Consider the following 26068-nt stretch of genomic DNA (forward strand, 5'->3'; position numbering starts at 1 on the left):
GCGCTAGGGATTCGAACTGACGACCTTTCTGATCGACAAGTTCAGCGTCTTAGCCACTGAGCCACAGCGTCCTTGAGTTGGCCCTACATATGTGTATTATTATTATTATTTTGGTTCCCACTTCACGATCATACATGAAGCACCAGACAGGAACATTTAACCTCACAAGTCCTTTTAAAGTCTGAGCATTCCTGAAAAGGGGAATGGGAAAGGGCTATTGGATAACTTTTTTCCAGTTTTTCTTCCAAGTCTTTTTCATAAGGAAGCTAATTTCCAGCAAACAGAAGAGGAAAAACAGCCTAAAAACGTCCTGAAAACAGCCTGTTTTTCCGATGTTTTTTGGGCTGTTTTCCAGCCGTTTTTCGCTGCTCAGACACCAGTGAAGACCAGCAGGCGCCAGAAACCAGAAGAGCAGCTGGTGATGGCGTATATGCCTACAGAAAGGGCTCTGTGCCACCTCTGCGTGCCATAGGTTTGCCAATATGGCAAGGGCCAGGTTTTCCAGTCCGCTGCACAATTGATAGGGATTTTTGGTTAGGACAAGTAGAGGAAAAAAGACGCCGCACTAGGAGGAGACTCTATGGTAGGGGAACCGGACTTCCAGTCAGCAGAGGAAAAAGGACGCCGCACTAGGAGGAGACTCTATGGTGGGGGAACCGGACTTCCAGTCAGCAGAGGAAAAAGGACGCCGCACTAGGAGGACACTCTATGATGGGGGAACCGGACTTCCAGTCAGCAGAGGAAAAAGGACGCCGCACTAGGAGGACACTCTATGGTGGGGGAACCGGACTTCGGTCAATATCAGAATTGAATGGGGGGCTTCTGGTTAGGACCTTTGTGGCTCTTTGAGTGTTTAAGGTTGCCGACCCCTGTCGTAGGCTGTAGCTTAAGGTTCAGTTTTCACATTCTGCCCTTTTCCTTTTGTGTTTTAATAATTGAAGTTATGTTTCGAACCCTTCTTTCTTACAGGAGAGTCCCAGTGGACAGGTAGTCCTCGACTTAACGACCACAACTGAACCCCGATTTTTCTGTTGTTAAGCGACATAGTCGTTGAGTTGAGTTTTGCCCCATTTCCTACCACGGTTGTTAAGTGAATCTCTGCCGTTGTTAAGTTGGTAACACGGTTGTTAAGTGAATCAGGCTGCCCCATTGACTTTGCTTTTCAGAAGGTGATCACTTGACCCAGGGGCACTCTCATTGTCACAAGTACGAGTCACCACGGTCTTAAGTATGGAAAACAAGTCACAAGTCACTTTTTTCAGTCTGGTTGTAACTTCAAACGGTCACTAAGCGGATCATTGTAAATCCAGCACTACCTGTATTTAAAGTCTGAATCCGCATTGTGTGTTGTCCTCAGGCAGATTATTTCAGCAGTCGACAATTTTCTAGATTTTGCTAGATTTGCTCCAGGCACCTCTGGAAATGATGTGCCTTGCCTGGAGTTTAATTCTCCTCCAAACGAATGTTGGCTTCTTGCCTTCTTTGCTGCTGTTTTGGGTTTGTGTGTGTGTGTGTGTTTCTGTAAACAAATTTCCTAGATGACTTGCAAGTGAGTTCTCAACCAGTATTTCGGTAATGGGCTCTTTTGTACATCAGAGTAGAATAGAATACGGAATAGGGTAGGGTAAGGTAGAATAGCATGGAATAGAATAGAATATGGGGTAGGGTTGGGTAAGGTAGAATAGCATAGCATGGAATGGAATAGAATAGAATATGGGGTAGGGTAGGGTAAGGTAGAATAGCATAGCATGGAATGGAATAGAATAGAATATGGGGTAGGGTTGGGTAAGGTAGAATAGCATAGCATGGAATAGAATAGAATATGGGGTAGAGTAGGGTAGGGTAAGGTAGAATAGCATGGAATGGAATAGAATATGGGGTTGGGTAAGGTAGAATAGCATAGCATGGAATAGAATAGAATACGGGGTAGGGTAGGGTAGGGTAGGTAGAATAGCATGGAATAGAATAGAATATGGGGTAGGGTTGGGTAAGATAGAATAGCATAGCATGGAATGGAATAGAATAGAATAGAATATGGGGTAGGGTAGGGTAGGGTAAGGTAGAATAGCATGGAATGGAATAGAATATGGGTAGGGTAAGGTAGAATAGCATAGCATGGAATAGAATGGAATAGAATAGAATATGGGGTAGGGTAGGGTAAGGTAGAATAGCATGGAATGGAATAGAATAGAATATGGGGTAGGGTAGGGTAGGGTAAGGTAGAATAGCATGGAATGGAATAGAATATGGGGTAGGGTAAGGTAGAATAGCATAGCATGGAATAGAATGGAATAGAATAGAATATGGGGTAGGGTAGGGTAAGGTAGAATAGCATGGAATAGAATAGAATAGAATATGGGGTAGGGTAGGGTAGGGTAAGGTAGAATAGCATGGAATGGAATAGAATATGGGGTAGGGTAAGGTAGAATAGCATAGCATGGAATAGAATGGAATAGAATAGAATATGGGGTAGGGTAGGGTAAGGTAGAATAGCATGGAATAGAATAGAATAGAATATGGGGTAGGGTAGGGTAGGGTAAGGTAGAATAGCATGGAATGGAATAGAATATGGGGTAGGGTAAGGTAGAATAGCATAGCATGGAATAGAATGGAATAGAATAGAATATGGGGTAGGGTAGGGTAAGGTAGAATAGCATGGAATAGAATAGAATAGAATATGGGGTAGGGTAGGGTAAGGTGGAATAGCATAGCATGGAATGGAATATAATGGTATAGGATAGGGTAGGGTAAGGTAAGGTAGAATAGCATGGAATGGAATAGAATAGAATAGAATTCTTTATGGCCAAGTGTGTGATTGGACACACAAGGAATTTGTCTTTGGTGCAACTGCTCTCAGTGTACATAAAGAAAAATAAAATAGAATACTTCATCAAGAATCATAAGATACAACACTTAATGATAGTCGTAGTTTACTAATGAGCATTGTAAAGATACAAGCAACATGTCATAGTCGTAAGTGGGAAGAGATAGGTACTAGGAAGGATGAGAAGAATAATAGTAATGCAGCCTTAGTGAATAGTTTGACGGTGTTGTGGGAATTAGTTGTTTAGCAGAGCGATGGCGTTCGGTGTGGGGGGAACTGTCCTTGTGTAGTCGTTCTGGTGTGCAGTGCCCTACAGCGCCGTTTTGAGGGTAGCAGTTGAAACTTCCACCCTCATGTCCCAATTTGCTTCTTTCTTTTGTACATTGTACCTTTCCTAGTTAATGGGGAAAAGGAGCATTCCCCCTTGAGATGTGCTTTCATTGCTGTTCGGTTGAAGAGCAAACAGCCTCACGCAGGAAATGAGTAAATCCTTCAGCATGTCGGTGCAGGGGCTCATTCTCAGTCGGATTTTTGTTCTCTGATTGTGCAATTTTGGTAATTTGAGAGCCTTATAATTCCGTGAAGGAAATGCGATTTAATAAGGATTTCCGAGAACGTGCGTTTTTTTTTTTTGAGCAAGGAGAGCTGTTAAACGTTACTTTATTTGATCTTACTCCTGTGTAAAAAACACTCCCACTCTTCATCCATTCTTAAGTCGAACCACAGGCCTTTTATCCCTTGACCCTCGGGAGGCTGTCAGGACTTCCAACAGTTTTTTCCTGATTTCCCAGTAAGAATTGCTTTTCGCTGGAGCAGGTCACTGGTCCTTCTAACCTGCCTTTTGAAGGTGATCCAAAAGGATGTCTTTCGAGACAAAGAATTTCGACTGCAAAATTCTGGAGTTTTTTCCTCCAGCTTGACCTGGAGAATCTCAGATTTCTGCATCGAAGGGAGGTCTTCGGCTCGCAAGCCAGGATTCCCTTCTCCTTGCAGCTGCAAAGAAATTAATTTCGGTAAATTATCATCCGTATTGAAATAAGAATAGAATAACAGAGTTGGAAGGGACCTTGGAGGTCTTCTAGTCCAACCCCCTGCTTAGGCAGGAAACTCTACACCACTTCAGACAAATGGTTCTCCAACATCTTAAAAACTTCCAGTGGTGGGACATTCACAACTTCTGGAGGCAACTTCTGTTCCACTGATGAATTGTTCTCACTGTCAGGAAATTTCTCCTTAGTTCTAAGTTGCTTCTCTCCTTGATTAGTTTCCACCCATTGCTTCTTGTTCTACCCCTTAGGTACCGTGGAGAATAGCTTGACTCCCTCTTCTTTGTGGTAACCCCTGAGATATTGGAAGACTGCTATCATGTCTCCCCTAGTACTCCTTTTCATTAAACTAGACATACCCAGTTCTTGCAACCGTTCTTCATAGGTTTTAGCCTCCAGTCCCCTAATCCTCTTTGTTGCTCTTCTCTGCACTCTTTCTAGAGCCTCCATATTGCAACGGCTTAAAACGACTGTCCAAACTTGGCAACTTTTAAGATTTGTGGACTTCAACTCCCAGAATTCCTCAGTCAGTGGCTGGCTGGGGAATTCTGGGAGTTGAAGTCCATAAGCCTTAAAAGTTGCCAAGATTGGACACTCGCAGCTTAAAAGCTGGACTGCAACCTAAAACAAATTCTCACTTCCCCCATGAAGTTTACTAGTAATCTGACAGCAATCAGTTCGCTTTCATGGAATTGAATTATTATAAAAAAACTAATTCCATTCCAGCCTCCTTTCCATTTTTTCCAGCCCCGGGGTCTACTCTAAAAGCTTAAATATTAATAAGTAGGCTTTAAACCAATGAGTAACCCTTAACTACCTCCCCATCCCAATTGGGGGAGGGAAAGGGGGAAATTCTTATACAAGCAAGCTTCTACAAGTTGGTTTTGCTGCTGTTCTTCGGTTTTAAAAATTGCAGCTCTTTGAAAGTAAGTTATTTTACACAGTCTATTTTAGCTTTTGTGGGCCAGGGTCCTTTTGAGGCATAACCAGGGTGCCTTCTTTAGGCAGAAGCACCAATATTTACCTATTTAACCAATTTATATCAGCGGTCATCAACTGGTGGTCCGTGAGAAAATGTTGGTGGTCCGCAGAAAAAACTTATTTGCATTTTTTATATTGCACTAAATACGAATGCGTGCAATGAACGTTTGTGTTACTGCAGAGAGTCTCCCCCTTCAGGGTCTTTTTGTGCGGTTCAGAGGGGGGCAGAAATTCTGACTTGGGGTCTGCTTCAGCCTCCTGGTTGGGGGGCTTTGGAGGGAAACGCTGCTGGTGGCGAAGAGCCAGAGGGCCTCGTTCCAGTGGGACTGCGTCATGGCTTGGAACTGGCTGACCATCCCAACCCACTGAGCCTCCAGGCACCGGTCCCTGGCCTTGCACTCCCGCAGGTCTTCTCTCTGCTTGAAAAGCCCATGCTCCTAGTCCTCAGTGAGGAGCGTCTGCTGAGCCTCCTTCTCGGCCAGATCCAATTTGAACTGAGCTCTTTGGCCAACTCTTTCTCACGGTGGCTGCTTAGCTCCAGCAACTGCTTCCTGTTGGGGCCCTAAGGTGCCTGGACGGGCAGGTGATGAGTGGCTGAGGAGGGGAGGGACGAGTAGAGGCCAGCGAGGCCCCCCTTGACGTGAGTGACTTCGAGTTGGCCACGCCCGCCCAGTCACATAGCAATAGCAGTTAGACTTATATACCGCTTTATAGGACTTTCAGCCCTCTCTAAGCGGTTTACAGAGTCAACATATCGCCCCCACAATCTTGGTCCTCATTTTACCCACCTCGGAAGGATGGAAGGCTGAGTCAACCCTGAGCCGGTGAGATTTGAACCGCTGAACTGCAGATAGCAGTCAGCTGAAGTGGCCTGCAGTACTGCACTCTACCCACAGCGCCACCTCGGCTCTATGACCACCTGGCCAAGCCCACCCAGCCAGTCATTAGGCAGATCCTATTAGTCACCCGCGAGATTTAAAATTATGAATTTAGTGGTCCCTGAGGTCCGAAAGGTTGGTGACCCCTGATTTATACGACCGTCTAGTTACATGTAGTCCTCGATTTAACAACAGTTCCCTTAGGGATTGCCCAAAGTTACAATGGCAACGAAGGGAGTGATTTACGCATCGTCAGGGTCATGTGATTGAAATTCGGGCGCTTGGCTGTCGCTGTGACCCGAGGTCACTTAAAATCCCCTTTCGCGACTCTCCGTCAAGCAAAGCCAACGGGGAAACCAAATTCACTTCTCAACGGTGGCGAGAAAGATTGTGAAATGGGGCAGACTTCCCTTAACAACAGGGAGCTCAGCCAGGATTCACTTAACGACCATGTTAACTCCTTTCGCAACGGCCGCGTTTCGCTTAACAAACCCGGCAAGTCGAAACGTGGGAAAAACACACTTAAACAAATTTTTCTCAGCCACGGAAATTTGGGGGCTCACGTGGCGGTCGTTAAGTCGAGACGGCTGCCTGTACGGTTCCCAAAGGCAGTTAGTTACGGCATCCGTTGATTCCCCTGCCCTTCAAGCGACTTAGGTGTGCTTGTGAGTTCTGAGCGGGGGCTGGGCTGTTGTTGAGTAAACCGACAGAATATCAGGTTGACCAGTAAAACATGGTGGCCTGCCTTTTGCTGGACGTTGAATAGATCGGTTTAATTTCCTCTAGCGACCACTGAACCTTCCGGTTTCATAGATACGACATCCGCCTCTCTGGGGAACCCGGTTAAATATTACAGCTAGTCCTTGGGTTAAAAAACAAACAGTCATTTAACAACCATTGGAGGTTTCAACAGATTTTTTTCTGTTAAAGCTACACCTGAGCCATCCTCAAAATTAGGACCACTGTTTTTCTGCTGCGGTCGCGCGATCACATTACTGGCGCCCGGCTCGCATGTACGACCGGTTGCGGTTCCTGATGTTTTGGGGGTGATTTCTGGCACAACCCCCTCCCCCCCTCCACGCCCATTTAAGGGAAAGGATTTGCCTTGGGGATTGTGTGGTTGTTTAACAATCCTCTGGTGACTGCGTTGCACAGGGTCACAAAGACAGGCTTAATATTTAAAGCCCAGTCAGTGGCAAAGAGGTTGAGTGATATTTTTACTCTTCCTTCTACTTGTTAGTCTGGATTGAGTATAAAAGGACGAGGGTTTAACTGTGTCTTTAATGTTATTTTATTGACATTACTAAGTCACTTAAACCAGGGAGTCCCTCTGGAAGGCTGCTCGCCTTCCTCTCCCCTTACTCACTCTCCTGCCGCAGCGAAAAATAAGCACACCTCGATCAGGTTTGGTATCTGTGTGTGTGTGTGAAGAGGACAGTGAAGATTTGTCTTGGTGCAATCCACGTTTCTCTCATCGCTGGGAGCCAAGCGGAGCTTCGTCACCATTTTTGAAAAGTGTCCTCAGGCCTTCTAGGGACACAACAAGGACATCTATCCTTGTTGTAAGTCTGCCACGGATAAAAGGTTGAGCATTTGCGACTAGTTGCAGCATCCTGCAACCACGATTTACTATGTTTTGGGGGTGCTTTCTGGCCAAACAACCCACAACCCCACGCCCGTTTTAAGGGAAAGGATTTGCCTTGAGGATTGTGTGGTGGTTTAAGAATCCTTTGGTGACTGTTTTTTACAGGGTCATAAAGAGAGGCTTAAAATTTACAGCCAGTCACTAACAAGAGCTTTTGACTGATATTTTGGTTTTCCTTCTAGTTGTAAGTCTGGATTGAGTGTAAAATCACGAGGGTTTAACTGTGTTTTTGATGTTATTTTACTGAGGTTACTAAGTTGCAAGTAATACAAAAACCCACATTTGTGTTTGTAATATCTAATTGGAAGTCATTTGGGGGATTTTGGGTTACTTCTTTTAATAAAAAAGTAACGCTATTTTAAAATCAACAGCACTGAGTTGTTGGAGGAACTAATGCTACTCCATAGTCATGAGACTGGTGGTGGCAAACTTATGGCACAGGTGGCACGCCGACCCCTCTCAGCGGGCACGCAAGCTATTGCCCCAGCTGAGCTCCACCAATCATCTGTATGCGCCTCCGGCTGGCCAGCCAGCTGGTTTTTGGGTCGGTGCCGTGCATGTTCAGGGTTCGGGGCGCACGCGGGAGATGTGCACGCCTATGGGGGGGAGAAGGGGGTTGCTTGCGCATGCGCGGGGACAGAGGAAGCAGGGGGTGTGTGGCCCATTCCCCCCATGGTTTTTGGTTCCAGGAGCTGCAGCTAGGCCTATTAGGCCCAAAAAGGGATACGGGGGTTGCGCACACATGCGCAAGAGGCAAGGCTCACGGGGGCGCACATTGCATTATGGGTAGGGGCGCTTTCGGCACACGACAAGGAAAAGGTTAGCCATCACTAAGATATAGTTGTCATAAGTTTTTGGTTTTCTTAATGCCTGCTGCTCTTTCCAAACTATTAGAAGACTCTCAGTAGCCTGAATACTGAAAACGAAACAATAGAGAATAACAGTTGGAAGGCCTTGTGTCCTATTAATGATCATTCCTTGTTAGCAGCACTCCACTTAGTTTGTCGCAGTCAAACCTCAGGGGGGGCCCGGGGGGGGGAATTCTGGGAGTTTGAAGACCCCCCCACCCCAAATCTTAAAAGAGTTGCCAAGGTTGGACACCCCAACGTGGAGAAAAAGAGATTGCGTTCTCCTTCTCTTTTAAATGAACCAAATCCTTCCCCCCCCCCCTTTCATTCTGTTGTATTTCTCTGAGTGGGGCGTGGTGGCTCAGGGGCTAAGACGCCGAGCTTGTCGATCAGAAAGGTTGGCAGTTCGGCGGTTAGAATCCCTAGCACTGCGTAACGGAGTGAGCTCCCGTGACTTGTCCCAGCTTCTGTCAACCTAGCAGTTCGAAAGCACGTAAAAAATGCAAGCAGAAAAACGGGGGCCACTTTTGTTGGGACGGTAACAGCGTTCCGTGCGCTTTTGGCGTTGAGTCATGCCGGCCACATGACCATGGAGATGTCTTCGGACAGCGCTGGCTCTTGGGCTTTGAAACGGAGATGAGCACCGCCCCCTAGAGTTGGGAATGACTAGCACCTATGTGCGCGGGGAACGTTTACCTATTTCTCTGAAGTCTGCAACATTTGTTCCTTCTGTCGCACATTCAAGACTCTTCCTTTCTTTCGTGTCTCTTCTCCAGAGATGAACCATGACAATAGTTGACAAGACGACCGAGTCCTCCAAGGCCTCTGCTTCTGAGAAGCAACCTTTCAACTCTGTGGCACCAGCTTCCGGTGACATGGACTCAGGGTCTACAGGATGGGTCGCCGTCTCTTCTTCGTTAGAGGCTCCGAAGCACAAGATCTCGTTGGAACCCGTGCCAGGAGCCGCGGTGTATTCCAGTACTTCGGGACCAGATAAATGCAAGCCTTCTGCCAAAGAGCTGGGTGAGTGACGAGACCGCATTTAAAAGCACAGAGAAACCTTTTTTTAAAATTATTATATAAAGTCTCCCTGGGAGGCTGTCTGAGCTTGGTTCTTTCCCTGCAGGCATTTCATTACCAAACTAGGTAACATCATCAGTGCTAGCAGGGGGCACGGTTTGGGGAGAGGAGGAAGAGGGGAGGGAGGTGGAGGATTAGAAGGGGAAGGACAGTGGGGTCCTTCGTGGTCTCTGAGCTTGGTTCTTTTCTTACAGACATTTCATTACCACATTAGATAACAGCATCAGTGCTAGAAGGGGGTTTGTGGAGAAGGGGAGTGTTGTGGCCCGGCAGGAGCCGTTGGAGCTGCCGACAGCGAGGGGTCTTATGAGTCGGCCTTGGAGGAGGTGGAGGACCCTGGACAGGGTGTTGACTCTGAGCAGGGCGGGGAGAGACTGCTTGGCCACCAGGTGGCGGCAGAGCATTGGATCAAAGGGAATGTTCAGGAAAACATTTGGGAGTTGTTTCAGGATGCACGCAGGTGAAGGGCTACTCGACGGAAGGAACAACTGCGTAATTGTAGGAGATGATTGTGCTTAGCTGATGCTGATTAAGATCCTCTCCTGATTATAAAAGAGACTGTTTGTGCCACGCCCTGGTTGCAGGAGTCAACATTCTTGTTCATTCTTATTTTGCTTTGCTTTTGGCTTTCGTTCCTGACAGAGAAGGGGGGTCAGAACAGGAAGGGACTCTGGGATCCTTGGCAATTTCTGAGTTTCATTCTTTTCTTGCAGACATTTGATTACCAAACTAGGTAAAATCATCAGTACTAGACGGGAGTAGACTTTGTGGAGAGGAGGAGAAGGGGAAGGACTGTGGGGTCCTTGGTGGTCTCTGAGCCTGGTTGTTTTCTTGCAGACATTTCACTACCACACTACGTAACATCATCAGCGCTAGAAGGGGGTTTGTGGAGGAGGAGAAGGGCAAGGACTTTGGGTCCTTGGTGCTCCCTGAGCTTAGTTCTTTTCTAGCAGACTAGGTAATGTCAGTGTTAAGAACCTCATTTAAATCCTGAGCTACAAATATTCTCCTTTAAATTATTATATTATTCCTACACTAGTTATTTGCAAGTGCTGGCTTGGGCGATCCTCTGTTCTTTTTCTTTCCTACAAAAAATATAATAACATCCAATCGTGTTTATCGAGGCAAACCAAAAAAACACTTTTAAAAAGTAGAGGTCATCCTCAACTTATAGCCATCCATTTAGTGACCATTGGAAGTTACAATGGCACAGAAAAAAAAGTGACTTACGGCTGGTGTTAAAGAAGAGATTGGACAACTAAATTTATCTGAAATGAAGACCTCCAAGGTTCCTTCCAACACAGCCAAGAGTCCTCCAGTTTTGGTCACCACACTATAAAAAAGAGGTTGAAATTCTGGAAAAAGTGCAGAGAAGAGCAACCAGGATGATGAGGGGACCGGAGGCTCAAACATACGATGAACGGTTGCAGGAACTGGACATGGCTAGTCTAGGGAAGAGAAGGACCAGGGGAGACAGGAGAGCAATCTTCCAATATTTGAGGGGCTGCCACAGAGAGGAGGGGGTCAAGCTATTCTCCAAGGTACTCGAATGCCAGACAAGGAACAATGGATGGAAATTGATCAAGGAGAGATTCAACCTGGAAATAAGGATGAATTTTCTGACAGCGAGAACATTCAAACCATGGAACAGAAGTTCCCTTCGGAAGTTGTGGGAGCTTCATCCCTGGAGGCTTTCAAGAAGAGACTGGACTGCCATCTGTCAGAAATGGTGTTGGGTCTCCTGCTTGGGCGGGGGTTGGACTAGATGACCCACAAGGTCCCTTCCAACTCTGCTAGTCTGTAATCTAATTCAGCTCTGTTATTCTGTTCTATTAAACATCCCCCCCTAATCATAATTATTTCCTGATCTCTTAATTTCTGACAGTTATTGGTGATGGGATTGCGGCACCCCAGAAGGTCCTTTTTCCGGCAGAGAAGATTTGCTTGAAATGGCAAAAGATGCATCGGGTTGGAGCTGGTCTCCAAAACCTCGGCAACACCTGTTTTCTGAACTCTGCTCTGCAGTGTCTGACATACACCCCTCCCCTCGCCAACTACATGCTCTCCTACGAACACTCCAAAACCTGTGAGTGTGCTTTATCGTTCCTTCCTAACTGTTAAAAAAAAGGAAAGCCTGCGTTGGAAATATATGGGATATATGTCTCTTTTTTGCTTTCCTCCTTTTGCATGCAGGTCACGAACAAGGATTTTGCATGATGTGCACCATGCAAGGACACATCAACCAAGCTCTATCCAATTCCGGCACCGTCATCAAGCCGATGTCTGTCATAAACGAACTTAGACGTAAGTGAACTTAGACCGTGGTTGGCAGGCAGGTTTTGAGCTGCGATTGGCCCCCTTGCCCTTCCCCCCCCCCCAAAAAAAACCCAGGGACACAGTGGTGTGCTTTATGCCGCTGTGAATCTTTGTTTTTTAAATTTCCCTCCCCCTCAAAAAGAAAAGATGATAAGATAACGTAACGTAACATAATCTTTATTGTCATTTTGTTTTGTGAACACAACACCATGCATTAGAGAAAGAAATTCTGATGCCCATTCTCAAAAGAAAATAATAAACACAGAGAGAGGGAGGGAGGGAGGGAGGGAGAGAGAGAGAGAGAGAGAATTTTATATCTGGAGAAAAACTGGACGTTCTTCCTTGGCCAACGGATCTCAATGGAAGATGATAAAATAAAGAACAGTGTTAAATGTGGTTGGCAGGTATACACATATATGGATGGATGGATAGATAGATATCGTAGATAGATACGATGGATGGATGGATGGATAGAGATAGATAAGGGATGGATAGATAAGGGATGGATAGATGATAGATAGATAGATAGATAGATAGATAGATAGATAGATAGATAGATAGATAGATAGATAGATAGATAATTGATGGATGGATAGATAGATAGATAGATAATAGATGGATAGAGATGATGGATAGATGATAGATATTATAGATGATAGATAGATTATAGATAGATAGATAGATAGATAGATAGATAGATAGATAGATTCCGCAGATAGATAGATACCATAGATAGATATCGTAGATAGATAGATAGATAGATAGATAGATAGATAGATAGATAGATAGATAGATAGATAGATACAAAGGTAGATACAAAGGTAGATACAAAGGTAGATACAAAGGTAGATGATGGATGGAGAGATAGATATCGTAGATAAGGATGGATGGATGGATGGATGGATGGATGGATGGATGGATAGATAGATATCGTAGATAGATACGATGGATGGATGGATAGAGATAGATAAGGGATGGATAGATAAGGGATGGATAGATGATAGATAGATAGATAGATAGATAGATAGATAGATAGATAGATAGATAGATGATAGATAGATAATTGATGGATAGATAGATAGATAGATAGATAGATAGATAGATAGATAATAGATGGATAGAGATGATGGATAGATGATAGATATTATAGATGATAGATAGATTATAGATAGATAGATAGATAGATAGATAGATAGATAGATAGATTCCATAGATAGATAGATACCATAGATAGATATCGTAGATAGATAGATAGATGATAGATAGATAGATATAGATAGATAGATAGATAGATACAAAGGTAGATACAAAGGTAGATACGAAGGTAGATGATGGATGGAGAGATAGATATCGTAGATAAGGATGGATGGATGGATGGATGGATAGATAGATAGATAGATAGATAGATAGATAGATAGATAGATAGATAGATAGTCAGTCCATTTTGAATACTTAGGGGAAAAAAGTTCCTTGGGAGTTAACAAGGTTGATACTCTTTCGAACAAAGCATTACAGAATCTATTTTTTCTGCTTCGGGTAGCACAAATTTCCTTCTGCCTTTAATCGATTATCCTCTCCCTGGGAGGGGTGTTTTGTTTTGTTTGTTTGTTTATATTAAATTTATTTGCCGCCATCTTGATCCTGGGAGGCTTACAACATTAAAACAAAACAAAGCGATTCAACCTTATGAATCTTAATAAAAGTAAAATGCTGTAATGGTAGGTTTGGCTCACGCTCAATCATCTGTTCCGCCCTTCGATTTTGATTCTGTTAGGAAAGCGATCCCAGGATCCGTAACGTGATGTTCTCCTTTACTTTTCTAGGAATAGCAAAACATTTCCGTTTCGGTAACCAGGAAGATGCTCACGAATTCCTAAGGTACACGGTCGATGCGATGCAGAAAGCATGTTTGAACGGCAGCAACAAGTAAGTGGGCCATTCGTATTATTTTTCCCTTTGATTATTGTCATTCACAAATAGATGTTTTTTTAAAAGGTTCCTTCTTGATCTGCCTCTGTATTTTTTAGATTGGACAGACATACCCAAGCCACCACCTTTATACATCAAATATTCGGAGGATATCTCAGATCTAGAGGTATGCACCCTAACGAGCTCCATTCTTTGAATGTTTATTTAAAGTTGAGCGAGAGTTTCAAAATACTCGGGGCTTTTAAAACTTTCTATTTCATTTTTCATTTTCATTTCATACATTCACATATATACTGTGCATGATTGAGGCCATATAACATTGAGCAATAAACACAACCCTCCTTGTATTCCCCAAAATACAAAACCAATATAGCGCTTCAACCCTCCATACACCCTTTCTTTCTCCCCCCTCCAACTTTCCTTTCTCCCCTCCAACATTCCCCTCTCCTACTTCCCCTCCCCCTCTAACGCTCCTTTCTCCCCCTCCCTTCCATCTCACCCTCCTTCCATTCCTCTCTCGCTCCCTCTCTGCCCCTCCCTCTTCTTTCCCTCTGCTCCTCACTTCGGTGTATTTCTACTATTTAGAACTTTTAAAACTTTCATTGTATGATAAACCTTTTTTTTTAAATTTCAGTAAAATGCATGAATTGCAAAGGTGTTTCGGATACATTTGATCCCTATCTGGATATTACATTGGAAATAAAGGTATGTTTTTGGTTCCTTTGCCTGCTTTGTTGCACATTTTTAAGTATACTTACCACGGTGCATTTGCGAAGGGCATTATTTTGTAAGATGTATTTTGTACAGATGTACGTTTTTAAGAAGACGTTGGATATCCGTTTGTCTGAAGTGGTGTAGGGTTTCCTGCCTAAGCAGGAGGTTGGACTAGAAGGACCTCCAAGGTTTAGAAGTTTAGAAATTTAATAGCATTTATATGCCGCCCGATCCCGTAGGACTCCGGGCGGCTTACAAAACAACAACAACAACAACAATAATAATAATAATATAATTTTAATATTATAATAATATAATAATATTAAAATTATAATATTAAAACAGCAGCAAACTGGTGGGAACATCGGCCTGAAAAAGTCACCGAAAATCAGATGGTCAAGATCTTGTGGGATTTCCGTATACAAACTGACAAAATACTGGCGCATAATACACCAGACATCACACTGGTTGAGAAAAATAAGGTCAAAATCATAGACATCGCAATACCAGGTGATAGCAGGGTCACCGAGAAGGAACATGAAAAAATCGCAAGATACCAGGACTTAAAAATCGAAATTCAACGACTATGGCACAAACCAGCAGTGGTAATTCCAGTGGTAATTGGCACACTGGGTGCTATTCCAAAAGCACTGGAATTACATTTAAAACAGTTAAAAATTGACAAAATCACCATCAGTCAAATGCAAAAAGCCGCACTGCTTGGATCTGCATGCATATTACGAAAATACGTTACAACGTCCTAGGCTCCTGGGTGGGGCCCGACTAGTAACCAATGCCAAATCCGGCGAAACAACTGGCCGCTGTGATACAATTGTATAATAATAGTAATAATAATAATAATAATAATAATAATAATAATAATAATAATAATAAGAAGAAGAAGAAGAAGAAGAAGAAGAAGAAGAAGAAGAAGAAGAAAATAAGATATAGAGAAGAAAAAATAGATATAAAATACAACACATCATACACTCTATTCTGAATGGGGCTGGACCGTATCTTGGGGTCAACAGCCCCAGGCCTGTCGGAACAACCAGGTCTCTTCCAACTCTGTTTATTTTATTCCATTCCATTCTATTCTATTTATTTGTGAGAAGCATTACAATGAAAATAAGGCATACTATGTAACATAGAATTTAAAATATAGAATACAAGATTGAAATATTTACAATATAAACAGATTTGTCCACAAACCAGCAACATTGTGTTCTGTCACACTGCCATGAGCTCCTCAAGTGTACACTGATCAGGACACAAAGTATCCATATGTGTTGTTGTCTCGTGTGTCACCACAACCACAAGGAACTTTGTCATCAGTTAAGTCATAGCTTATTGTGGATCTTGGTTCCTGAGGCTATTTTTCAGGGGTGGGTTTCTCGCTCCGTTCCAACCGGTTCGGTTGGAACGGGGCCGGCGGCGTCCTTGTGCATGCGCGCAGTGCACGCATGCGTACTAGCATCTGTGCGATGCTCTAGCTGCTCCTGGAGGATCGCGCAGGTGCTGTATGTGTCCTGCGCATGCGTGGAAGCGCAGAACTCATCAAAACCGGGTAAGAAATGCGGGCGGGCGGGTGGACCCTTCGGCGTTCCCGGAAGTTAGTTACTTCCGGGTTCGCCGACCAACCAGTTCGCAGGGACCGCCACAAACTGCCTGAAACCCACCCCTGCTATTTTTTTTCACAGTAGCTTGCAAGAACAAATCTTGACATTCTTTTCAACCCCTGGTGCTATCCCAAAAAAACAGTCCCTCTAATCCCAGCCTTTGCACCCTTAGACCAAATGTTTCTCAACCTTCACAATTTTAAGAAGTGTGGACTTTGACTCCCAGAATTCCCCCAGTCACCATGTTTGTTTGTTTGTTTTTTTCCAGTCAGCTCAAAGTGTCAACAAAGCTCTGGAACAGTTTGTCAAGCCTGAACAGTTGGATGGAGAAAATGCATATAAATGTAGCAAGTAAGAAAAAGAATTCCTATGTTTTATAATTCATTGATTGATTGCCCTTCTACACCTGGCTTGGTTATAGAACCTCCTATTTAATGCCGAACTGATTTTGCTGTGCTATAGTATGTTTAGCGAGGGATGGCATGTATAACTATCTGTTTTGCCCTGTGCTTGCTCCTTAAATGCATGGGGCATCCTTCGAGGAAAATGAAAAAATATCTCTAGATCTCCCCTCCCAGTAATCTCTAGGGCACTGTTTTTCAAACTTGGCAACTTTAAGAATGGGTGGACTTCAACCCCCAGAGTTCCCCAGCTTCAACTGGAATTCTGGGAGTTGAAGTCCAGAAGTCTTAAAAGTTCCCAAGTTTGGAGATAGCGAAGGAGGGCGAGTCTTAAGAGTGGAAGGAAAAGAGGGATAATTTGACCTCTCTTTCATGTCTTTTAAAGAACATCTAAACCCGTTTTCAGACACTTAATTTTCAAATAGAAAGTACCATATTTTTCAGAGTATAAGACACACTTTCCCCCACCCCCTAAAAGAGGTGAAAGTTTGGGTGCATCTTATACACCGCATGTATCTGTCGGCCCTCACCTTTTGGCCTCTGCCTCCCAGCAATTTGCCTCCTTGCAGCAAACTGCAAACAGCCTGATTAGCACAAGTAGCTGATTGTCGGTTGGATCAGCCTCCCGACCATCAGCTGTTTCAGGCTGCCAGGATTGCCATTGCCTATTGCTGCCTCCGCGCGCCCCTTTTTCGCCCTCCGCATCCCATTTTCAGCCTCTGCGCTCCCCATTTTCCACCCGATCAGAAGCACAGAGGCTGAAAATGGGGCGTGTGGAGGCGGCAATAGGTTATGGCAATCCCTGCAGCCTGAAACAGCTGATCGTCGGGACTCGACTGTGCTAATTCGGCTGTGCTAAAACGGAAACAGGCTGCGTACCGCAAGGAGGCAAATTTCTGGGAGGCAGAGAGGTAGTTTTATTTTTTTCTTGCTTTCCTCCCCAAAAGCTAGGTGCACCTTGTACTTCGGAGGGTCTTATAGTCCGAAAAATACGGTCGTCCCAAAATGGTGAGGAAAAAATAACTCTGAAATCTCCCTTCGTTTTTTTAGGTGTAAAAAAATGGTTCCTGCATCTAAGCGGTTTACGATACATCGGGCTTCAAATGTCCTCACCTTGTCCCTCAAACGGTTTGCAAATTTCAGTGGTGGCAAAATCACAAAGGTAAGACCTGATCTTCCTTAAATCAGGGCGTGGCCCTCTAGCAATATAAATGAAATACAGGTGGCCCTCAACATACAATGATTCATTTATTGGTTTGGTTTATTGGATTTATATGCCGCCCTTCTCCCAAGGACCCAGGGCGGCGTACAACATTAAAAAAAAACACATATTACAAAAGTTTTTTTAAAAATTAAATAGAATATCCAAAGCAAACCCAATTAAGATTAACAGTAAGATTTTTTAAAAAAACAAATTCGATTAAAATTAACAATATTTTGTTTTGTTCAGGCCAGGCTGGCTTGCTGGAAAAGCCAACTTTTTAAGGCGTGTCGGAAGGACCGGAGGTTGGGGATTATACAGTGATTCATTTAGTGACGTTTCAAAGTTACAATGGCACTTGGTGGAGGGGGGGAAGTGACTTACGACCGTTGTTCACATTGAACAACTGTTGTAGCATCCCTGTGGTCAAAATTTGGATGCTTCATGTTTATGACGGTCGCAGTGCCCTGGGGTCACGTGATTCTCCTTTTCTGACCACCTGACAAGCAAAATCAATGGGGAAGCTGGCTTCACTTAACAACCGTATTGCTAACTTAAGAATTGTGGTGATTGCCCTTCACAACGGTGGCAGGAAAGGTCATAAAATGGGGCAGAACTCACTTAGCAACTGTATCGTTAAGCAAAAGAAATTTTTGGCTCTGTTGTGGCCGTAAGCCTGTATATATGAAAGTACCCCAGCCAGCTGAAAATTAAACCAGCTAAAGGATTGTGTTAAAAGGTTTTGAGTTAAATGAACAGTGGTTAGAAGAAGGGCCGTTGTGAGATGCTCGGGGGTCACTCACTGGAATCCTGCGTCCAGTTTTGGTCGCCACGATGTTAAACAGATGTGGAGGCTCTAGAAAGAGTGCAGAGAAGAGCAGCAAAGATGATTAGGGGACTGGAGACTAAAACATAAGAGGAATGGTTGCAGGAACTGGGTATGTCTAGTTTGATGAAAAGAAGGAATAGGGGAGACAGGATAGCAGTCTTCCAATATCTCAGGGGCTGCCCCAAAGAAGAGGGAGTCAAACTATTCTCCAAAGCATCTGAAGGCAGGACAAGAAGCAATGGGTGGAAACTAATCAAGGGGGGAAGCAACTTGGAACTAAGGAGAAATTTCCTGTCAATTAAAACAATCAGTGGAACAACTTGCCTCCGGAAGTTGTGAATGCTCCAACACTGGAGGTTTTTAAGAAGATGTTGTACAACCATTTGTCTGAAGTGGTGTAGGGTTTCCTGCCTAAGCAGGGGGTTGGACTAGAAGACCTCCAAGGTCCCTTCCAACTCTTGTTATTCTATTCTATCCTATTCTTTTGGTGGCATTTTCACAAACATCAGTGTGTTCTCTGTAGAGATAAGCGTAAAAGTTTAATATTTCCGAGGTTGCTTTTCTCTCTTGTGTGTTTTAAATTGGATTCTCAATGCAAATTCAGAAACACCTCTCTGTCTCTCTCTTTTAGGAAGTGAAATACCCAGAATATTTAGATATCCGACCATATATGTCTCAACCCAATGGAGAACCAATCATTTATGCACTTTATGCAGTGCTAGTCCATACGGGCTTCAGCTGTCACGCTGGACATTATTACTGCTACATAAAGGTAAGCATGTTTTTCTCTTTTCCCTTCTTACTGTTCTCCGACGTTCAAGAAGTTGTCTCAGAGCATATGACCCTAATAATATGACCCGTTACAATTTGAAACGTGTGATGGCCACAGGACGCAGCCCAACTTGTTGTCACAATGAAGAATATTTGACCCCATCAAGCCATAACTCTGAGATCATTGCTACGGGAAGCAATTAATGTTCTGACCTGGGCTTCCCAAAAGCACGAAGCCGACTCCTCGTCCCGATAAAACCCCTTTTATTTAGGTTGAAGGGAATTCCTCTGCAGCAAAGTCCCGGCAAACAGTCTTTCAAGAGATTTCACCACTACAGACCTTTATCGGGCTTGGAGAGCTGCCAGGCTGATCTCTTCCAAACTCCATGCTGTAGCAGCAATTCCTTGGCAAGAAAGCAAGGACAGATCTTCACCCTAATGAATTGAACTCATTGTCTCCTGCAAACTCCCCTCCCCTTTCGCTCCTCTTTTATTCCCTCTGGGAGGGGCCATTCACCGTCCACCTGTGCTTTTACTCCTGAGTTGACCCCTGTTCCTTAGCTGTTCCCTTTTCCTGGCAGCTCTGCACATGCGCACACTGGGAACAGGCTCCAGCTGTTCCTCTGCCTCACTGCTGTATGACTCTGAAGGCAGCTGATAAACTGGCATACGGCCCTGGCCCCCTCTCTGCCTCCGACACAGAGCCCTCATCAGAGCCTTCCCCAGACTCCAGGACTGGTCCGTGTTCCTTCCCAACCCTCTTCACTGTCTGAATCTGCTGCCAGATCCACTGGCCACTGTTGGCTGGCCACAACAATTAACCTAAACCAGTGTAAAATGTAAAAACCCTGGCCTTTAATTATCTCAGGCAGTGTTTCTCAACCCTGCCTGCTGGCTGGGGAGTTCTGGGAGTTAAAATCCACACAGCTTCAAGTTGCCCAAGGTTGAGAAGCACTGTTTTTAAGGCAATTCTTGCTCTCGAGAAATTTGTGCTGATTTTTAGTCTTTTACTAAATGCTTGCTCCCAAAAGGTAAGGCTATACGAGTCTCTTTTTTCTTTCTTTCTTTCTGGAATCCTTTCCTTTCTCCTGCTGCTAAAGAAAATTATTTTATTGTTTAGTACAGTATCTATTTCACTTAAATCCAGTAGAGGGAGCCGTTTCTCCTCCCACCACTCTTTAAAAAAAAAGCCAATTTATTTTTCCAATTAAAATAGAACCGGAGTCTTTCGAAGAACCTTTCCTAATTTTCTCTATTGTCATCTGGAGTATCTGAGATAGTTGGGCATCTTTAAGGATATGCCTGACTGTATATATTTTCCTGCAAAAATGACGGAGGGCTTTGAAATGGGCTGGGCCTCCTTTATTGACGCTGAACAGCCACGTAACATCTGCGGCATGGAAGATTTTTTATCTCTTTTTGGCTGACCACCAGTTGCATCCCCTTCTAGAAGAGAAACATCTGGTAGAGTCCAGTTCTAAATGAAGCAACGGGGTTGGTTTTCCATCCCCCAGTTTTATTTTGAAAAGATGCCTCTCTAATATAGCAATAGCAATAGCAGTTAGACTTATATACCGCTTCATAGGGCTTTCAGCCCTCTCTAAGTGGTTTACAGAGTCAGCATATCGCCCCCAACAACAATCCGGGTCCTCATTTCACCCACCTCGGAAGGATGGAAGGCTGAGTCAACCTTGAGCCGGTGAGATTTGAACCGCTGAACTGCAGATAACAGTCAGCCGAAGTGGCCTGCAGTACTGCACCCTAACCACTGCGCCACCTCGGCTCTTAATATCTCTCCTTGAAACTAATCAGAACACATACATATATATATATTTATTATTTTTAAAACCAACAAAAAAAAAAAAACACATATAAAAAACTTTCCTCAATTTCGTCAAGCATGTCGTTTGGTTACAAACTTTTGTACATCAGTTTTTACAATTAAAAATAAGATCACTGGTTATCCATGAAACATAACTAAATACATCATTATCATTGAGCATTATGTGTTCAGGTTACTATTAATATTAATCATCCAGAGAGTATACAATACTTATAGTGTGGCATATTCAACTCCAGAAATAGTTTCCCATTGCTAATCCAAGTAGTTATTGAACATTTCAATTCATATATGTATCAATTATTCATTACATCATGAATAGGGGGGGGGGCTTATTTACATCATAAAAAGGGAGGGCTTATTATTTTTGAGGTGCAGGAGGCCCCTTAACCTCGGCCCACAGATCAGCTGATCCAGGGAGGGCCGTAAGTTCAGTCTCTGTTTCTGGCACGCTCTTGCCAGCCCTACCGTCCCTGGCCCTGCCACTCTTTTTCCCGCCGCCACTAAGAGAAGGGGCACGGTAGCTAGGATTTGCGGGAGTGGCCTCCGCGAGGCTGTTCCGCGTGGATGGTAGGTGTGCATGTGAGGCACCTGGAGCATGTTTTCCCCCTCCCCTCCCAGGAAATTGCGGGGACCAGCTGCGCATGTGTTTAACTATTTTAGGGGAGGGCTTATTTTAGCGCATGCGCTCAAAAGCCTGGTTGGGCTTATTATTCCGGGGAGGTCTTATTCTCGGGGAAACAGGATGATAAGATAGATAGCCGTGGTTCCGAGGATAAGCCCTAACATGAATTTTCAGGATGCTTATAAGCCCTACCCCCAAAATAAGTCCCATTTAAGATTGTCAGCCAGAGAGGTGCAATTAGTACCGTATTTCTCCCCAAATAAGACTTGAAAACAAGCCTAATGCGTCTTTTGAAGCGAAAATTAATATAAGAACCCTGTCTTGTTTTCTGGTTGAATCAATCTACTATATTTTAATGTATGATATTAAACTAAGGTAAAACCATGATAAAATCACCATAATGTGGCACTCTGGAGTCGCATAGGATAGATGTTATGATTTGATGTCTAAGGAAGCTAACCATCGAAGACCGCGATTGCAAACCTTTTAGGCACCAAGTGCCCAAGCTGCGCACACGGGCAGACCCAAACTAAAAGGGGTGCGCATGCGCAACAGAGACCCGTAAACCAGCTGGTCGGCGGGGGGCGGGGCATCCCAACACTAGCAGCGTGGGGAAGAGGTAAGATCTTTTTCTTTTGTGAGCTTCTGCTTTGCCGATTGCAGGGAAACAAGCTCGCGAAAGAAACGCCACGGGGATCTGACACGGGAGGGACGCTGCCGTCTCCCACACACACACACAGGCGTGCCACCTCTGCCACATGTGCCATAGGTTTGCCACTAAGATGGATCTAAGATGTTGGACGGAGGTTTTGCTTGGCCTCCCATTGGAGAATGGATTTACAGACGACAATATTATTGTTTTCTTCTTGGAATTCTTTTTCTTTTTTTTTATCCACAAGTCTTTTTTATTTCCATTTCATTTTATACAATCACATGTTTACTGTGCATAACCGAGGCATATAACATTGGGTAATAAACACAGCCCTCACTTTTATAGAAAATGCCCCCTATAATACAAACCCAATATACCGCCTTAGCCCACCATACACCCTCTTTCAACCCCCTCCAACTTTCATTCTTCCTTCTCTCATACCCCTCTACACCTACTTCCCCTCCCCCTCTATCTAACCCTAACCCTATCACTCCCTCTCTTAATCCATTCCCTCCCTTCCTTCTCCTCCTCCTCTCTCTCACCCTCTCCACCCTCCTTCTTCTTTCACTCAGCTCCTCCCTTCGGTATACTTCTATTACCTTCCAATATATTCAGTTTGTTCTGTTTTGACACTAGCATTAAAAAGCCACAGTATACAAGTGCAATCATGCTTTAAAATTTAACACATATTATATTTCCCCCCTCCCCCCTCCCCCTAGATCCCCACCTCCCTTCCCTCCCCCCGACTTCCCAGAGCCCATACATGGTATAACTTTTTGACAATCACAGTCTAAAATATCTCTACATTGAACTCAGCTTCTTGCTGTTACCCAAATTTTTAACAGTTTAAGTTATTACTGATTTTAAGCATATGCTATCTGGAGTTTCTTAGTCCCGTATTTGCTTTGTATATAATCAATCCATTAGAATGGATTTACAGACGACAATATTATTGTTTTCTTCTTGGAATTCTTTTTCTTTGAAGGCCAGTAACGGGCAGTGGTACCAGATGAACGATTCCACCGTTTCCAACAGTGACATCAGGACTGTGTTAAATCAACAAGCCTATGTGCTGTTTTACATCAGGTAAGGCCCGGCGCTCGGAAACAGCTCTTCTGACCCTTGGCCCCAGGACCTGTCCTTGGGGTTTGGCCCCACTTCTGGTGTGCCACCCGTGGCAGAGTCTGTTCTGACTCTGGCTTCCTGAGACAGTAAAAAAGCACACGCTTAGTGCCAAAACCCCTCTTTTCATTTCAAAGGCTGTGAATTACGTTCATTGACAGCCTGTCGTGAGTCCCAAATAGTTGTGAAGAGTCCTACACTAGGCTGCCAAAGTCTTTCGGGATAAGGCTGAAAAGCACCTACCTTTTATCTTCCCTGACACGCTGCCAAAGACTTAATTGGCAATCTTTTTTTTCTCTCTTTTTTTGTAAGCCGCCCGGAGTCCTTTGGGATTGGGCGGCATATAAATTTTGATAATAAATAAATAAATAAATAAAAATTAGCTACGCAGAGCAAAGAGTCAAAACGGAGCTTCAGAAGGTGAACTGACCAGCATGAACCAAGTTGCTTCTTACAAAAGCTCACGTGCCTTTGCTCCTCCTTTATGTCCTATGGGAGGGTCCAATCACCTCCAAGCCTTACTCCCGAGTCGTCCGTTCTGTCTTAACTGCTCTTGCCTTCTGGCAGCTCTGCGCCTGCGCACACTGGGAACAGGCTCCCCCTGTTCCTCTGCCTCGCTGCTGTCTGACTCTGGAGGCTCCGGAGGCAGCACATAACTACCAGATGGCCCCGGCCCCCTCTCTGCCTCCGATGCAGAGCCCTCGTCCGAGCCTTTCCCAGACTCCAGCACTGGCCCATCTTCCTCCCCAACCTCCTCGCTGTCCGATTCTGCTGCCAGCTCCGTAGGCCACCGGCGGACCACAACAGAGTCACAGCTCTTTCCTGGTGACGAATAAGGATGCCACCCTAAAAAAAAGTATCGTAGGACGGTTTGTGAAAAGGGAAATTAACGTGATTAATGTGACTTTTTTTTTTATTAGAACCCATGACTTGAAAAATGGTGCCGAACACATTCATTCAGTCCATACGCCGGGTCAGTCTTCACCCCGACCGGTGATCAATCAACGGGTGATGGGTAATAAGCAAAGCAATCCTGGATTTATCGGACCTCAGCTCCCTCCACACATGGTGAAGGTCAGTTAAGGAGCATCTGTTTAAAGCAGCGGTCACCAACTGGTGGTCTGCAGAAAAATTATTTGCATTTTTTATATTGCACTAAATCCGGGATCCTCAAACTACGGCCCCTGGGATGGATACATGCAATGAACGCTTGTGTTGCTGCAGAGAGTCTCCCCCTTTGGGGTCTTTTTGTGGGGGTTGGAGGGGGTCAGGAATTCTGACTTGGGGTCTGCTTCAGCCTCCTGCTGGGGGGGGGGGCTTTGGGCGAAGGCTGGAGGGAAGAGCCGCTGGTGGCATAGAGCTGGAGGGCCTCGTTCCCGTAGGACGGCATTATGGCCTGGAACTGGCTGACCATCTCAGCCTGCTGAGCCTCCAGGTGCCGGTATCTGGCCTTGCACTCCTGCAGGTCTTCCCTCTTCTTGGAAAGCCTATGCTCGTAGTCCTCAGTGAGGTGCTCCTGCTGAGCCTCCTTCTCGGTCAGATCCAATTTAAACTGAGCTGTTTTGCCAAGTCTTTCTCCTGGTGGCTGCTTAGCTCCAGCAACTGCTTCCTGTTGGGGCCCTAAGAAGCCCGGGCAGGGCAGGCGAGGAGTGGCTGGGAGGGGAGGGGCGAGTAGAAGCTGGCAAGGTGCCCCCCGATGTGAGTGACATGTTGGCCACACCCACCCACTCACATGACCACCTAGCCACTCCCACCCAGCCGGTCATTAGGCAGATCATATTAGTGGTCCACAGGATTTAAAATTATGAATGTAGTGATCCCTGAGATCCGAAAGGTTGGGGACCTCTGATTTTAGAGAGCCCGAATTTAATTCGAGATAGGAAGTTCACTCCCTCTACGTCTTACGAATAGATCTCTTATTTCCCTCTTTTTTGTATAACTGCAGAATTCGAATCATTTGAATGGAACCGGATCCCTGAAGGAAACCGCCAGCAGTACGGTGGCTATTTCTAGTAACGCTTCCCTCGTCAAGTCTCCTTCGGCACCTTCCTTGTCCATCTCCAAGTGGACCATGAACCGGTCGGCTACGGCCACCACCACAGATTCCTCCAAGAAGCCAAAACTCACCCTCAGTATTCACAACAACAAGCTGCCGGCTCGCCAAAGCGTCTCTCACACCGGCTGTACCGTGGAGAGCCTCAGCAAGTCCGCCCCGTCCGCTACCATTTCTAACCCCGCTGCAGTGCAATCTACCTCAAGCACTTCTTCCACCGTCTCCTCGGCTGCTAGCCAAGCCTCCAAAGCGCCGGCCGCCGGCAAATCCGGTTCCAAGCTGATCATGAACGGCAAAGCCAAGCACAGCCCTAGCATCTTGGTCCCTTACGGGGCGGAATCCTCCGAAGAATCGGACGAGGGGGAATCCAAGGGCCTGTTGAAAGAGAACGGCCACGTCAAAGTGTCCAACGGCGTTTTGTTAGAAGAGGCGGCCGGCGGGCTGGAGAACTCGTGCGCCTCCTGCCACAAGCCGGAAAAGGAAAGTCCCCAGCCCGAGTTGCCCCCAAACATAACCGTCATGGTCTCCATTAGCCTCAACGATGCCCCGAAGCAGAACGGACAAATAAGCAACGAGCCCACCTCCCAAGGGAAGTCCGCGAAATCGGCAGATCACCCGTTTCCGAAAAGCAACGGATTGCTCGGAAAGGTGAGTGGGTTTCTTGGAATGCGAGTGGTCCTTGGCTTACGAGCAC

At 45.0% G+C, this 26068-nt stretch overlaps 1 protein-coding gene across 1 annotated transcript in view; it reads left to right on the forward strand.

Moving 5' to 3' along the window:
* Positions 1–26068, forward strand: part of USP42 (ubiquitin specific peptidase 42) — a 43841-nt gene that overhangs the window by 7666 nt on the left and 10107 nt on the right. Inside the window, exons 2-13 of the mRNA XM_087701708.1 lie at positions 8999–9245; positions 11188–11388; positions 11496–11606; positions 13442–13544; positions 13646–13713; positions 14182–14252; positions 16149–16231; positions 17332–17443; positions 18943–19083; positions 23185–23285; positions 24242–24395; positions 25267–26022. Of these exons, the coding sequence (XP_087557834.1) occupies positions 9008–9245; positions 11188–11388; positions 11496–11606; positions 13442–13544; positions 13646–13713; positions 14182–14252; positions 16149–16231; positions 17332–17443; positions 18943–19083; positions 23185–23285; positions 24242–24395; positions 25267–26022 (2139 nt within the window). The 5' untranslated portion in view covers positions 8999–9007. The remainder of the gene's footprint in view (positions 1–8998; positions 9246–11187; positions 11389–11495; positions 11607–13441; positions 13545–13645; positions 13714–14181; positions 14253–16148; positions 16232–17331; positions 17444–18942; positions 19084–23184; positions 23286–24241; positions 24396–25266; positions 26023–26068) is intronic.

The sequence above is a fragment of the Thamnophis sirtalis genome, unplaced genomic scaffold (genome assembly GCF_051295495.1).
Source record: "Thamnophis sirtalis isolate CommonGarterSnake01/CBP01778 unplaced genomic scaffold, rThaSir2_p1.2 scaffold_14, whole genome shotgun sequence".
NCBI classification, from domain to species: Eukaryota; Metazoa; Chordata; class Lepidosauria; order Squamata; family Natricidae; genus Thamnophis; species Thamnophis sirtalis.